A 15,944-nucleotide genomic window follows, 5' to 3' on the forward strand; every position below is an offset into this window, starting at 1 on the left:
CTTCTTAGATATGTTTACCTTATTTATTAAAATTATACAACTTGCCCTCTTAAGTAGTTGTGAAATTAAAGTAACAGAAAAGAATTTAGGAGACAGAAAAATGAAAGAGTTGAACCAGGCTATCAATAAAACACTATACCAACTAGCACTATATCAAACTCAGTGAAGAATCCATCCATTCATTCATTCAATGAATATCTGCTGAGGGTTTCCTGTGTGCCATACATTGTTCTAGGCTCTGAGGATACAGCAATGAACATAACCAACAAAAATCTTGCCCTCAAAAAGCTGACATTCTATCCAAGTAATTCTTATGTAAGAGAAGCAAATGAAATGCATGATATAAGAGAAAAGAACTACAATGTGAGTGCTGCTCCCACCAACATGCAATAGGAAGTCTGAAGGAAGGCTTGAAGCAATGCGAAAGAATCAGTGGGGGTGGGACATGAGATGAGACTCAAATGATGGAGCTTGATTCAGACCCTTGCTACTCAAGGTGTGGTCTAAGAATCAGCACTATCGTAGCACCCAGGGACGCGTTAGCAATGCAGAATCTTGGACCCACTCCAAGCTTGCTAAATCAAAATCTGCACTTTAAAAAGAATCCCAGGGAACTGCTATGGACACTGAGGTTTACATGGCACTGTAGGTTTCTGGTGAGGCTGGCATTAAGTGTGAACTGGGCTGGTGGGAAATACAGACTGGATTGAGGCCTATCCTTAGCTTGGAAGTACTGAGGGCCTGGAATTGAGGATATCCTTTATCATCTGAATGGATAAAGAAAATGTGCTGTGTATACATGCAAAGGAATATTATCTAGCTATAAGAAGAAGGAAATCCTGCCATTTGTGACAATGTGGATGGATTTGAGGGCGTTATGCTAAGTGAAATGTCAGACAGAGAAAGACAAATACTATATGACCTCACTTATATGGGGAATCTAAAAAAAATACCAAACTTACAGAAACAGAGGGTAGATTGGTGGTAGCCAGGGGAGGGTGATGGGGGAAACAGGTGAAGGTAGTCAAAGGGCTCAAATTTCCAGTTAGAAAATTGTTACATTCTGGGGATGTGTTGTATGGCATGGTGACTTATAGTTAACAATACTGTTTTGTATACTTGACAGTTGCTAAGAGAGCAGATCTTAAAAGTCAGAAGGACCTGAGTTTGAATTCCCAGCCCTCCCACTTCTTAATTATGTGACATTTGGGTCAAATTATTCAAGCTCACTGAGCCTTTTTTGCATTTCAGTAAAATGGAAGAAAAGTAATATGACCTCAGAGGGCCCTTGTAAAGATTCAGTAAGGTAACATATATACATATATATCACTTAGAGGTCCCTGACAGAAAGAAAATGGAACTCATTAACGATAGCTAAATATATTGATAACAATGATATGCTATCTTTTGAGCAGATTCAAAGGGAACAAGACAAACATTTCTCGTCTGCCAGAGCCCCAACACCATGGTGGGTACAGTCCTACAATAACCTGCAAGTTAGGGAACTCCATCCTCATTTTAAATTGGCACTTGTGGTTTCCCAAAGGTGCCTTCCTAATGAGATGACTGCAACTGCTATTATTTTTAACCTCGTTACTGTTAGGTTACTTTCTGAAGAGCCTGCCTCCCTGCTGGAGTGGAACTTTAAATGGGGTGGAGGCAGGGACTTGCGGAAACCACTGCCGTGTATGCTGAGTTCAATAATGACCCAATCTCATTTCCCAGGCCTCTATTTCCTCATTCATTTTTCTGCCGAGGTGCCATCTGTTTTCCAGCTCCCGTCTCTCTTACACGTGCTTGTGATGAGGAGAAGCCCCAGTCTGGTCGCCCTCCCCCACAACCCCCCAACTGGTAGCCCAAGAGGTAGGGGTAACCCCAGTTCTAGGACACCTGAAGCCTGACGGGGGGCGGGGAACCTGGAAAGAGGAGAGCGGCCACGGCCCCCGCCCAGCGGGGACACCGGACCGCAGGAGAGAGCGGGGGTCCGCCGACTCGGACTCGGCGGCTCTCTGCGCCCCCGCCCTCGACCACGTCGAGGACTCGAGAAGGAATTCCGACACCCGCCAAGTTTCAACTCAACCCTTCTCCGAGGCTGCGCCGCCTGTGCCCTCGCGCGCCTGCCTGCAACGTGGCCGCGTCCGGGACGCCCTCGGACCCCGCGGGTCACCGGACTCTTCCCTTCTCTCTCCAGGCCGGGTCGTGCTCCACGCCCCCCAGTCCCCGAGTTCTCCTCTCCGTGGGTCAGGAGAGCCTCCGTCTTCCCGGGCTCCCGGAGCCCCAGCCGAGCCCCTTCCCAGCGCGGAGCCCTAGCTCCCCTGACACCGCCCGGCGGCGGGGCGGGGGCAGGGCCAGCGGCGGAACCGCCCCCAACCGCCTCCCCGGCCCGGCGAGCGGGCGGGTGGCTGGGGCGCCTCCACCTCCTCTTCCTAAAGCGGCGAGGCGCAGCCGAGCGGCATCACTGGAGCCCAGGTCCCGGCCACTGCCACACACGGCGCCCGGCGCTCAGGAGCAACAGCAGCGGCAGCGGAGGCGGCGGCCAGAGCGGCGGGCGGGCGCCGGAAAGGTAGACTGAGTCCCGGGGAGCCTCGCGGCGGCCCGCCCACCTCCCGGCCCCGGGCCGCGCGCGCCCCCCGCCCCGTCAGCCCACTCGTGTGTGTCCTTCCAGGCCCCGGTCGAAGAGCCTGAGCGGGCCGCCGACCTACCCCCGGAGGAGGAGCCAGTCGGAGCCCGAGGCGCCGTCGCCGCCGCCGCGCGGAGCCGCTTTCGCCTTCATGGCCCACTCACCGGTGGCGGTCCAAGTGCCAGGGATGCAGGTGAGGACGCCCGGGCCGCCCCCGCCGGCCACGTGACTGCCCGGGAACCCGGGGCGCGCTCCGCGCTGGGCACACACACACACACTCTCACACACACACACACACACACACACACACACACACACACACACACGACACAAGTTGGGGCGGAGCAAGGCAAGGGGGTGTCGGTGGTGGCGGCTTTGAATTGGGCTCTTCCTGTGTGCGTAGAGCAAAGAGCGAGGTGACTTTTTCCCCCTTTTGGGGCTGCTGCTTCGGGGCCAAGTTGTGTCTCGCTCCCCTCACCGGGCCCAGCCCGCAGTGGGGTGTGAGAAACGCAGGGTCCTAAGTTAGAGCAGCGGAGGTGATGACGCTCCCGCCCCCGCCCCCGCCCCCTGCCTTTCCCACCGGAGGGCTGTGGCAGTGTGGTCGTTGCAAAGCTTTTTGTCCTGGACAAGATATTACGGCCTGGGACCCAACTTTTTACCTTTTACATCTTAACAGCTCTCCCCCCTTACATTTTCATTTTATTAAAGAAGAAACAAGCTATGTCCACAAACTTTCTACATTGTTAAGTTTTGAAATCGGTGCATTTCAAGCTATCTACTGTTATCCAAGTTGAGTAGCTTTTAAGCATTCACGTTTTATTTTTTTTATTCCTTTGCTAGACAGCCGAAACAACCACACTTATGAACAGGTAAAAGACTAGAAACACTTAAGCCTCATTATCTTCTAAAAATGTGAAAGCAAACGTTTTCTAAGTTCAGAAAAGATGTTTACTAAATAGCTTATGTTGCTAGTAGAAATCAAAGCGCCATGGGTTGGGGCCTCAACTTACTAAATAATGCATGGAATTCATCTTTTTAAAAAAAACAGTTGGTCATATTTGATGCATGATCACACGAAAAAAGTGATTTTTAAAATGCTTTCCCCCCTAAGGAATGTTTGTATCGGACATATATCTAACCTAGGACTCCTGTGTGTCCTAAGCACCAGGCCTTTCAGCTAAATATAGGACAAGTCTGGGTTGAGTCCCAGGAAATCGATGTGTAGTTAATAAAAAAAGAAAGAAAGGGAAGCAAAAGGGAAATGCGAGACATTAGGGCCTTTTAAAAGGTTAATCCATTCAAGCTTTACAAAATGCCTCAAACTTCCTTCTTCTCACGCCACCCCCTCCTTCCCCCCAGCCACTGCCCCTCACCCCGTTCATTCAGCTCTGCCTTTGATTAAATCCAGAGAATTAGTAGTTTGCCTTATCAACTACAGTTTTGCTCTGTCTGATGGGGAAGAAAGTGGGAAGACTTTCCCACCGTGCTCTCCTTTCCGTCGGAGAGTAGAGCAGTCCGCGTGTGAAGTTCGTCTCGGAGTGGCTCAGTACTCCTCGTTCCTTTGTGTGCACGCGCTGCGTGCGTGCGGGCGTGTGCAGAGTGAGCAGCTCCCGATCAAGTTTGATTTTGGGCAACCCTGCGTGCTGAGGAGAAAATGGTTTCTGGTCTTTATTTCATTTGTCTTGACTTTATTTGATTTATATGGTTTCTGGTCCTTATTTGACTTGTCTTTATTTGATTTACATGCTTTAGGAACTCCTGCCTGTTCAGTATTTCTTCTGGCTCCTTGCTTTGTTTCATTATCTGAGTTCCCTATCTTTTGAATTTTTAAATTTTTTTAAATCTTCATTAAGGTGGATTAGAATATGAGTCTCGTATTTTAAATGATAAATTATGCCTTTCACTTTATGCCTACCCGAAGTTGTGATGACTTGGGGAAGGGCAGTCATCTCATAATTAGCAAAGAAGAGAGGAATACTTGTCACTGTCTCTGAATGAAATGGTAAATTCTTACCTTCTTATTTCCATCCTCTCTGTAGATGTGGTTCTTAAGCATTTGGGTCAACAAAAAAGTTTTCCACAGTTAAAATTGTGGGGTATCCTAAAAACAAATTTGATGATTTGCCGCATGACTCTTGTGCCTAGACTACTGTGACTATTCTTTTGTTTAAAAGTAGTGAAGATGAGATGCAGGAATATATCATGAGCTTGTAAATTTTTCCTCGAGTTTTCTGCAAGAGTCAGGAGCAACTTTTAGATCTTCACAGTAGTGAGAAAACTTGAGTTAGCCATGTGTTCCTGAAATTAATGTATAGTATTTCCACAAATCAGGGTGAAGTGGTCAACCGGCCAGTAACTTTTTAACAGTTTATTTTAGGGAATTATGAAGATTGATGGAAAAATGATTTTTCCAGAAATAAAAACAAAATTACTTTATCCACAGTGTTTTTCTCCCCCTGAGGAGAGACGTGAAGTCGAACTACCTGTTCTATCACTTAAGATTTCCAGCATTCCTGGAAACAAAGAAATTTCTGTTGCCTCTAGTTTAAAATAGAAAAGAAACTTGGAGTGATGAAAGAAAACCCAGGATTTGGTTCAGTTAAAACCCTTCCTTATGAATTAGTTATTCAGACTCGTATTGTTGATATTTCTTAATATTGTGGTAATGAAATTTTTACCATATTACACCAAATGTGAAGGATATGAATTTTTTGATGCTTAATTTGTGCTTACTTTTGTAGTATATCACTAAAGGAGTTTTCCATACCAGAAGCTGAACTCTTGGAAAAATATTTAAAGCACAACTTAAACAAAATAAACCAATAAACCTGTTTCTTTCCACTCAAATATTTACTCTTTAATGATTTAAAACATGTTTTTTTCTTTGAAGTTCACAGTTGTAAATCATACTTAAGTTTAAGATATTTCCCCTTAGAAACTGCATGAGTATTTATGAAGACAAGTGTTCTAAATTGGGTATTAAATCTTTCATAAAGTGTGGGTGAGAGAATGAAGTGAAATGTTGAATTAGAGTACTAAGTGTTATTATGTTATGCCTCTTGTGAAAGAATTTTTTTAAATTTCCTGCTAAAGAATTTAAACATTAGCCTTCATGTATCTTTAAATATGATCAAGGTGGTACAGTTTTTAAATGGTTGTTCTTTGAGATCTGAGGTGGAAATGAAGGGTAAGGCTTAATGAACACGTTATTGAAGACGTTTATCCAAGAAGTGGAAGACTTTTCCTGGCGTTGGTAAACCTAGTTACTGGGTTCTGGGAAGAATACAGAAGTATACTACATAATGTCTGCCCTTAAAGATATTAAAATGTTGGGGAATTAAATCTAGTACATGAAACATGAAATAATGCAAAATCTATGATACTTACTCTGTAATAGAGGTTTTTGACTGGAAGAGTTGAAGTCTTGCCCCCAAAAGATTGTTAGGGTCCATATTTGAAGGGTATTTCCAAGCAGGGAAATACCCTGAGCAAGTGTGTGTATGCACACAATCTTGGTTCATGGGGTAAAAATCACTTGGCTTATGATGAGGAATTGCAATAGAGAAATAGAAGGGGGTAAGATTAGGAGACTTGATTGGGTCCAGATTGTGGCAGTTCTTGGATGCTGGGGAAGGGTTTGGCCTTCCCGACTATCCACTATTGCTAAGTAAGGAAGGCTTAATGAACAAAGTTATATATCGGACGAGAAATCTTAAGATTGGATGAATGGATGAAGTGGAGGATTGAGAGACTTCAGGTAGTTTGATCAACTGAGGCTACTTCAATGAGGCAGTCATACCTGTACAGATGCAATGGACCTTGCATTGACTGATTGCCTTCCATATGCCTTGTACTATGAGGTAGAAAATATAATTACTAGACTTAAAATTAGCCAGTTACAGAAGAAAGCATTGAAGCCATTGTGATGTCAAATATGGGGAACTAGGACAATTATGGTACATCCAAAAAAAGCTGGAAAGTTAGGGAGAAGAGCCACATCTGGTAGAATATTAATGATTTCTGTTGTTGGCTTGAGAAGTTTGAGGTAACAGCGGGATGACCAAAATGTAGAGCTGTATTGACTGTGGTGATGGTTTCAAAGGTGTATGTATATGTGCAAACACATCAAATTGTATACATTAAGTATGTACAATTTTTTGTATGTCAGCATGTCTCAGTAAAGCCAGTTTTAAAAATGTCCAGCGAATACTTGAAGATATAGATCTGGAGCTTTAGTCATTCATAAGACATTTACTGAGCATTTACTTTTGGCCGATTTCTTTACTTGAAACCAAAGGATGGGAGCCACGAAGGAGGGCGAGGACATGATGTCAGCATGTTGGAGTGAGGGCCCTCATGAGGCAGGAAGCTAAGGTGGAGGATTGGCTTGGAAGAAAAGGAATGGTGACTTAAGATGCATGCGGGGATGAGAAAATGCGTCAGGATCAGGAAGGAGTTAACTGGGGATGGGGGAGGAATTCTTTATTTAACTCTCATCATGAAACCTAAATTGGAGAAGGAATTCAGCTTGGTGTCAGAATCTAGTATGTAGATTCTTACCTTCCTTCCATCTTCTGAAGGGACTAATCAGGTTTGTAATTTGAGATAGAAAGAGGTAGAAAGCAGTGCTTGCACTAATACGTAAACCCAAACCTTTGTCCTGGTTGGTAGGTGATTGATACAGAGATGTTGAATATGTTACTGATGCTGGGAGAAGACCAGCTGAATCAGAATGATCAAAGACAGTTCTTAGCTGGGAGAGTTGGAGGTCGTTGCAAGGTGTGGGGTAAGCAGGCTAGGGGCTGAACAGTGAGTAAACAGGAATTGCTCATGGTAGGACATGTGCCTTGAACACTAGGAGGGTCTAAAAATGGCACAAGAGGACAAAGGTCCATCATGTACCTCCGTTGCCTGAGTCATAGCAAATAAGAGAATATAATTTAGCTGGTACCTAGAAACCATTGAATATTGTGATACTGTGTTTTTTTTTATTCTGCCTTTCGTTTATTCAGTGACCTTGAGCACATCATCTACAAAATGGGGAATAATAAAAGCTGTGTTTCCTTTGCCTCAATGAGATGTTATTAGAATGAATTAACTATCATCTATGGAGTATATTTTGAACTCCTTCATCAAAGGTGTTATGATGTATATGGGCAGTTCATTCTGCAAAACAATGCTAGGCTAATCACATGAAAACACTGTCATTATCTCTCCTCACTCCTGTTTGGAAACCTGTGTTTTCCTACTGAAATCCAGTCTCCCACCCCCAAACACCCACACAAATACTACGACCACCAGACCTGAAGTCTTCTGCTCAGCTTTGCAGACTTCCTGTTATCTGGCTCCTCTCTACAGATCTATACTTAGTTATTTCTACTCCCCAACAAGAAATCTGTTTTGTTCTACCATGCCAGTTACAATTCAGTAATCACTAAATGGCCAGACCCTACCTGATTTTCAAGGTCTCCATCTTACTTTCTCCATGAACTTTCTCTGAACATTCCAGACTACTGTAATCACTCCCATTTTCCAGCACCTATTATATCCCTTGTCAGCAGCAGACAGTCCAGTCCTTGGTTTATATACTGCCTTAGGTTTTTCCTAATTATATATGTTATACTTGTCTCTCAAACTAGGTTGTAAATTTCTTAAAGGCAGGGACCATCTATTTTACTTCTCTTTTACATTAGGTATGAATTCTGTGTAAAAGTGTTGGTTAGTGAGTACAGTACATATAGACTAGAAGTTTCTGACTTTTTCCATTCTGTTTTTGTAAATATGTTGTGTGATGCTTGAATTCTTTTAGATCGGGAAGGCTAATTTATGTGTGCACACTGAAGACATTTTCTACTTACTAAAATGCATTATACATGATCGGTCTAACAAAATATACTGGTAACTAATCAGCTGTCCACACACTGCAACTCTTATTCTCATCTTCCAAGACCTTTGACAGAAAGAGGAGCCCTGATTGCTCTCCTAGTAATTAACTAGGGCTGATTTCAGACAAATTTATGTCTTTGAGAAAAATAACCTCTTGTCCCTTGCCTGTGTCCCCCCCCCCAAATACAAACAAATAAATAAAACCTCTTTACTTCTCTGTCCCAGCTGTCATATTAGAAAGAATCTGATACATTTCACTGATAGTGAGGTGTCTTTGATTAATGGCTCACTGTGTGACTTCTCCCATGGATGTTGTCCCTCCCCCAAATCCCATATAATTCCAGCAGATCTTCTGAAACGCACATTCAGAGAAGCCAGGAGACCTGGGGCCAAGCAGATCCCATCCTTCTCCTCTGTTCCTGCTTGTCTCTCCCCGTCACCTCTCCCCAAGAATAGAGCTGTACCCCCTGTCAGCCTCTTCTGGACTCATTCCAGCATATCTGACAGTGACCCACTGAGCTTTCTTTTCCCTTCATTTATCATATGGTCATGGAGTAGAATGACCCACATCCTAAAATACCAGATTAGCCATTGGTACAACAGCTTTGGATATTCTAGCAAAATATGAACAAAACCGTGGTTCCCCCTTCCTGGGGACTAGAGTAAACAAAATTGTAGACAGCTTAGGTCTACAAGTTAAAAATATTCTAATTATCTTTTTTTTAAACGTCCCCTTTTTCCTTTGTGATCAAGTAATTTCATGAATGCACTGCTGAGGAGATCCAAGGCACTGTGTTTTTATCTTTTTCTCATGGAAAACATTTACAGAAAAAAACCTTTTCAATGTTTCGTAAGATCCTTGTAACAAGAGATAGTGTTCTTAGTGGTATTTTCCCCCTCTCCCCCTTTCACTTTTTTTTTTAAGTGAGGAAAAATCTGTAAAACCTTATCAATTTAAAATGCAAAGGACTGAAAAATTTGTTTATTACAGAACAATGGTGTGTGTAGCTGAAGAATAACAGTTGCTTTGAATCATGGAAATTGCTTACTGGATTTGAAATCCATACCACAGTAGATATGTTAGGGAATTTCTAAGCACACTAGTGAATTACTCTACCAGATTTCAGTAGAGTCTGGTAACACAATCCAAGGAGTGAATTTTTGGCAGGTGGAGGAAAGACTTCAAGGACATCTAGATGCATCCAGATTTTTCTTTGAAAATGCATTTTTGCGTAGCTCTGTGAGTGCCTTTTTACCCCCCTCCCCCAGCTTTCCATTAAACCATTGGCTTTGGGACATATCACTTTACAGTATGTTATATTAAGCTAGGATTTAACTGCTTGCTGCACTACAGTATAAATAACACAGCAGTGGGTGGCGGAGAAGGGATGGGCAACATAGATAATCAGGTGGGGCATAAGTTGGTTTTAATGCAAGAAAAGTTGGGGCAGCTGAGCCAGTAGAAACCATGAGGTCATAATTTCTTCCCAGAACCTAGTTCATCATGATTGTTGCCCCCTAGAGCTGGAAAAGTGTCTGGACCCCCTGGTCACAATTTCCTGCTGCCTGTCTTAACTTTAAGTAGAAGCATAAAAGAAACCAATCAGCAAAGCGAGCACATACACTACAAAGTATAGGGATAGAAAATAGAACTTTGACCTCTTGTGGTTAATGGGGTTATAGTCTGTGTGTCTAGCGGCCTCGGGGAAAGAAGTGTACTTCAACTGTGTGCTTTTTAAGTGCTTCTGACCCCATGAGAAGAAGAGTTAGCAAATTCATTATTTAGGGTCCTGTTTGTTTCTGTAGCCTTATCTCAGATCCTCTGAACTTTGCTCTGAGCCTTCTGATGTGCTCCTCTGTCAGTTAATGGTAACATAGTAGACTTCCCAAGTTGGATACTGGTGATCCAGGTTTAATGTTTTTACACGCTTAGTCTTCATGAAACACCAAGGGGTGATTTAAGCTGGAAAATTATTAGCCGCAAAGTTTGGAAGGCCTGTGTGATGTAGGACGTAGTGCTTGATGCCTATCTCTGAGACACACGAAGTGTAAAGAAGTCAAGAAGTTTATCCCGTAACTTAAAAGATTAGACATCTGCACATCTAAAGATCTAACAGTGCAGAGCAATAGTCAGTCATATAGTCATAGTGTTAGTTGCTCGGTCATGTCCCACTCTTTGTGACCCCATGGATTATAGCCTGCCAGGCTCCTCTGTCCTTGGAATTCTCCAGGCAGTAGTTATGAATCCCAAATGAGATAGAAATGGACATAGTAGCACTCCAAGGAATATCAAATTAAGGAAGGGAACTATCATTTCTATAGCGCCTTTATGCTAGGCACATGTGTTTTTGCCACTGCACTACATTGCTTCTAGGCAAAGCAGCCCTGAACAGACCCTTAAGGGAGAGTGGGAGACTGGCAGGAGAACAGGCCTAAAGGGGCACATACAAAGTTCCTTCTATAACAGAGGTTGCCATGAACTATGTCAAGACCAAGTCATGAAAGGCTTTGGATGCCAGAGGGCTTCCCTGGTTCAACTGGTAAAGAATCCACCTGCAGTGTGGGAGACCTTAGTTCGATCCCTGGGATGGGAAGATCCCCTGGAAAAGGGAAGGGCTACCCCACTCCAGTGTTCTGGCCTGGAGAATTCCATGGGGTCGCAGAAAATTGGACATGACTGAGCAACTTTCACTTTCTTTGCATGCCTGACTGAGCCAGTTATTTTTAACTCAATCTACAACAAGGTGTTCTTTTTTTGTTTTTAATCAAGAAAGTGAATTGAACAAGGCAGTGGTTTATTGTTTGGTTTTGGAAGATTAGGCTTGTAACCTAACAGGCTGGGTTGGAGAAAGGCTAGATATAATAAGTGGATATTGTAATAGCCCAGGCTTTAGTTGTTAAGGGTGTGATCTAGGGCAGTGATGGTCAAGCTTGAGCATGTAGCAGAACTACCTGGAGGCTTTTTAAAACACAGATTGCCAGGCCCCAGTTCCAGTGTTTCTGATTCAAGTAGGTCTGCAGTGGCCACGAGTTTGCATTTCTAATGAGATCCCAGCTGCTCTGCTGGTCTGGAGACCACTCTGAGTACCATTCAAGGAAGACTGCCAGACCTTGGTGATTGATTAGACATGGGAATGGGGAAAATGTGACAGTAAAGACTCAAAGATATGGCTGAGTTTGGGAGAAAATGGGTTTGTTTTTAAAACTGTTGAATTTGTAGCGCTGGCCACACAACCAAGCAGAAGCAAGTAGTAACAGGTTAGTTCAGGAATGAAGAGGATGATGCGAGTGCTACCTGGAGAGAGAGAGAGAGGACGAAATTGTGAGAAATCAAAAGAACATGATTTTCAGTCATCTTTCCAAGAAGCTGAACTCAATTTTGTATTAATTTTTATAGCTTCCAAAATCTCACTGTCGCCCATCACTTCCATGTCCCTTGATCCAGGTAGGTTTGACAGTTCAGTAAATGCTCTTACCTTCAAATGTAAGCACTTCTCTTAAGTACATGAAATCTATTTATGTTTATACTTGTCAAAATGCAAATTGGCTAAAGAGAAATAAAATGCCACTTTCCTAAATGCCAGTAAGTGGCACTATTTACCCCAAAGATAGACATTTAAAAAACTCTTTCCAATTTTTATACACCTCATCATCTTTTTTGTACAGAACTCCTTTCCCTCACTCTGTACTATCCACCCCTACCCCACCTCCCCCCCCCAAAAAAAAACCTGGAAATATTAACTCTGAGCTGCTATTATGTCAAAAATACCCATTCAGTCATCACATTCCAAAGCCAACTTGTGTTTACATATGGAAATTCTTGGAGGGGAGAGGAAGTTACTTCAGAATCATTAAGGAAATATCAAACCGCTTCCTAAACGGCCTTTCTGACTCCATCTTCTACCCTCTAAAATATTCTCTATACCTGTCAGATTAATCTGTTACTATCTGCCAACAGGTATCCTGCAGGAAAGCCTAGAGCTCAGTTTAAACAAAGGATTAAGTAAGTAAGTAAGTATTGCTCAGTCGTGCCCGACTCTTTGCGACCCCATGGACTGCAGCCCACCAGGCTCCTCTGTCCATGAGATTTTCCAGGCAAGGATACTGGAGTGGGTTGTCATTTCCTTCTCCAGGGGATCTTCCCAACCCAGGGATCGAACCCAGGTCTCCTGCACTGCAGGCAGATTCTTTACTGACTGAGCTACAGACAAAGGATTAGAGCTGAAAATAAGAGAAGCAAATAAGCCTATTTAATGAGTTTGCCAACACCAAACAATGTGAGCAAACTTGATCCCCGACTTCATTCACCAGCTTTGGACCTAAGTCAGTTTTCAATATCTAAAATGAACACACAACCAACCAAACCAAAATTATCCTTGAGAATCAAAGATTTGACACCAATGAGGATGTTCAAAAAAGTGTAGAAATGAGCCTTTAAACAAACACATTTTAGGTGATGTTTAGTTACCATTAAAATAAGTTCCTAGGGGCTCTCTCTCCCTTTAAGGAATATAATTTGTTTGAGTTTAAAATTCTAGGTGTACCTTATTCCTCACATCTCTTATGGGGTAGCTGTTTCTTTTCCAGGATACTTAATTGCTTTTGTGATCCATTTTTCATTACTCTGGATGGTAAATTATGTTTTTATTGGGAAAAATTTGTGGGGGCCGTGTGTATATGCACATGCAATGTATATCATATGTGGAGTATATTTTGTGTTTGAAAAATCTTCAAAATCTGTTCAAGAAAATAAGGTTCAACTTTGGCCAGTATTTAGTCATCTGTACCAATTTTAGACATAACTATTTAAAGTACAAAAGTGCATTATCAAAATAAAAATGAGTAAAAGGATGGTCACTAAGTTCAAGAAGCAGAAAATTATGATTTGGCAATGTCATGTAAGACAGTCTGCATATAAAAGAAATTCAGTAAAACTGATGTAAAATGTATGTACTCAGTAGAAATTACAGTATCCATGGAGTTGCTAAGTATTTTTATTATATAGAAACTATATAGAATTCTTTATCACCTTTAAAAAGATTTATAAAAATAATACATATGTCTATATGTACCTATGTCTACACACACAACAGGGTTACCAGGATTCTGCACATGTTTCAGTTTTATCATGACTAGTTCTTTTTGCTGTATTTAATATTTAAACTATTAATGTTCTTAAAGAAAATGGACTCACAGCGGTCTACTCCATACAGGAAACAGATCATGGTAAACAACTTTTAAAGAAATTTAGTACCAATGTTAATCTGTTTTAGTGAATTAGAATTGAATTGAACATTACGTAGGATGGTATTATCAAGATTCTCAATTCTCTGCTTAATTTCCCCTATAGAGTAGGCTTGCAAAGAATCATTGCATCAAAGGAACTGCTTCTGATAAATATAAATCTGTTTGCCTATTAGTAAAATCAGAGGCATGTGAGTAGTATACAAATAACTTCTGGTTAACAGGAACTTGTGATCTTTGTCTAAGCTCTTATTTTGAAGTTATAATTGTTATGGTACTTTACATTAGATTTTAGGGTGATAGGGAATGGAGGGGATAGGGCATTGAATTCTGTTTCAGTGACAAAATCTTGTATAGGAGAGCTGCTTTAAAAAAAAAAAAAACTATCTCTTCATGAAAATGGTGACTGTCACTGAAAGATCTTTTTTTTTGGTTCTCTGTCACAGGCTTTCCAAAGGGCACATAAAATGAAAACGTGGGATTTGACTAGTTAAATAATGAATCAATTTTGAGGTTTTAGCATAGGTGACACCTCCATCGTCGTCATTTTGGACTGTGATTTCTGGTAATAGCAAGTGAAAAAAACTATTACCGCTGTTGCTATGGATCTTCTATCTGCTGAGGTTCAGGCATCGTTTTGGAGGCTGCAGTGTAAACCCTGCTTAGGGAAGGTAGAATTTCATAATACCAGAGGATTACTGCTGCCTCATGAGCAAACAGAAAATGTAGGTGAGGGAAAAGGTGTTGGACTCTGGAAGAAGAGAAACAGTATTTCCTAGGAAGGGAAAAAGTAGTCTTTTGCTTTAAAGATTGAGAATTCTCTCTATATTTTTTAGAATGGGAAATTTCTCTACTTTCTGCAGAGAGGAGAAAAAGCTATCAGAAAAGGAAATTGGGGAGGTAATAGTAATTCATTTCTTTCTTGTTGCTTATGAGTTCTGTGATAAAAGTTACATTTACATAATTGATTTGTTATGGCAAGAAATGTAAAGAGTCTTTTGGTTGGGAGAGAGCTTGTGAAAGATCAGGGGAAAGAGCTGACATCATAGGGATGGTGGTTTCAGCTGCTTTTCTGTTTAAGATGTGCAATTTTGGTGACGTGCGTACTGGGCCAATAAATTGTTTCTAGACACTTGGAGTAATTTTGGGTGGCCTTTTCCCACCTCTGAAGGCAAAATGAATACTTTTCATTAACAAGGAAAAGTGCTAGCTTATCAGTGGATTCTGTTTGACTAATCTGGGCTGTTATTTGGGGGTGGGGGAGGGGAGGCTGAAGAGAAGAAACCTTTCTTTCCAATGACTGGAATTGATATTATTGTTACTTCTCCAGTGGGTTCTGACCTTAAGATTCTCCCTTAGGGAATGATTAAAACAGTTTTTGGGGGGAGCATTTCAAGGCTGTGTAGCATCTCAGATTTACTTTAAAATAAGTTTGCCTAATGACTTTTTAGCACCAGTTGATTTATGTCTTGGCTGAGAGAAGATTTCTAGAGAAGCATGTAGTCCATTACTTTTTTCTGAGAAGACTTATGGATACCAAATACTGCGTTATTGTTGCCTTTTAACTCTCCAGTAACTTAAAAGGTATAAATGTCTTCATACTTAAAAAACAAAACAAAAACATTCTATTCTGCCCAGAGATTGCAGGCCCCTCCCCACATTCAGGTTGGAGGCAGCTTTCCCTTGTCCATCCACGTGCCTGGGTGTTTGGGGAGATTCCATCTGTATGAATAGAAGCATTTTGATATGATTACTTCTGGGTGTTATTTTTTAATAGTGCATCGTACCGTCAGAGTGCAGGTATGTTCCTGATTGAAAGAGCAAGCACAGTTGTAGATGATTTTTTTAAAAACCCCTGTAGCTCAAAAGATGATCCATATATTGTGAAAGGATATTCTTATTTAATATGGCCACGTGATACCAGAGCTTGAGAATTTAATTCCTTTTTTCTAGTAGGACACTAAATTGTTTTCTAACTACTAGAATGAAGAGTATGGTATGTTCTGTTCCTTTATAGCATGAAATAATGCCTGCATGCATCTTCTCAAATGTAAAACTGTGAGCCTTGTGGATTCTGCTCAGGAGTCTGGACTAGGTTATTATTTATAAAAGATATGAGATCATGTATTCAATCCAAGCAAATTCTGAATTGGATGTAATTAATTTTCTACTGAGGCAACTAATGTGTAGTTAC

At 41.7% G+C, this 15,944-nt stretch overlaps 1 protein-coding gene across 1 annotated transcript in view; it reads left to right on the plus strand.

The window, feature by feature from the left end:
• The first annotated feature begins 2,457 nt into the window (after positions 1-2,457).
• Positions 2,458-15,944, plus strand: part of STK26 (serine/threonine kinase 26) — a 67,019-nt gene continuing 53,532 nt past the window's right edge. The window contains exons 1-2 of the mRNA XM_020872181.2: positions 2,458-2,563; positions 2,666-2,813. Coding sequence (XP_020727840.1) covers positions 2,772-2,813 — 42 coding nt within the window. The 5' untranslated portion in view covers positions 2,458-2,563; positions 2,666-2,771. The remainder of the gene's footprint in view (positions 2,564-2,665; positions 2,814-15,944) is intronic.

Source organism: Odocoileus virginianus, unplaced genomic scaffold, assembly GCF_023699985.2.
Source record: "Odocoileus virginianus isolate 20LAN1187 ecotype Illinois unplaced genomic scaffold, Ovbor_1.2 Unplaced_Scaffold_2, whole genome shotgun sequence".
Classification (NCBI taxonomy): domain Eukaryota; kingdom Metazoa; phylum Chordata; class Mammalia; order Artiodactyla; family Cervidae; genus Odocoileus; species Odocoileus virginianus.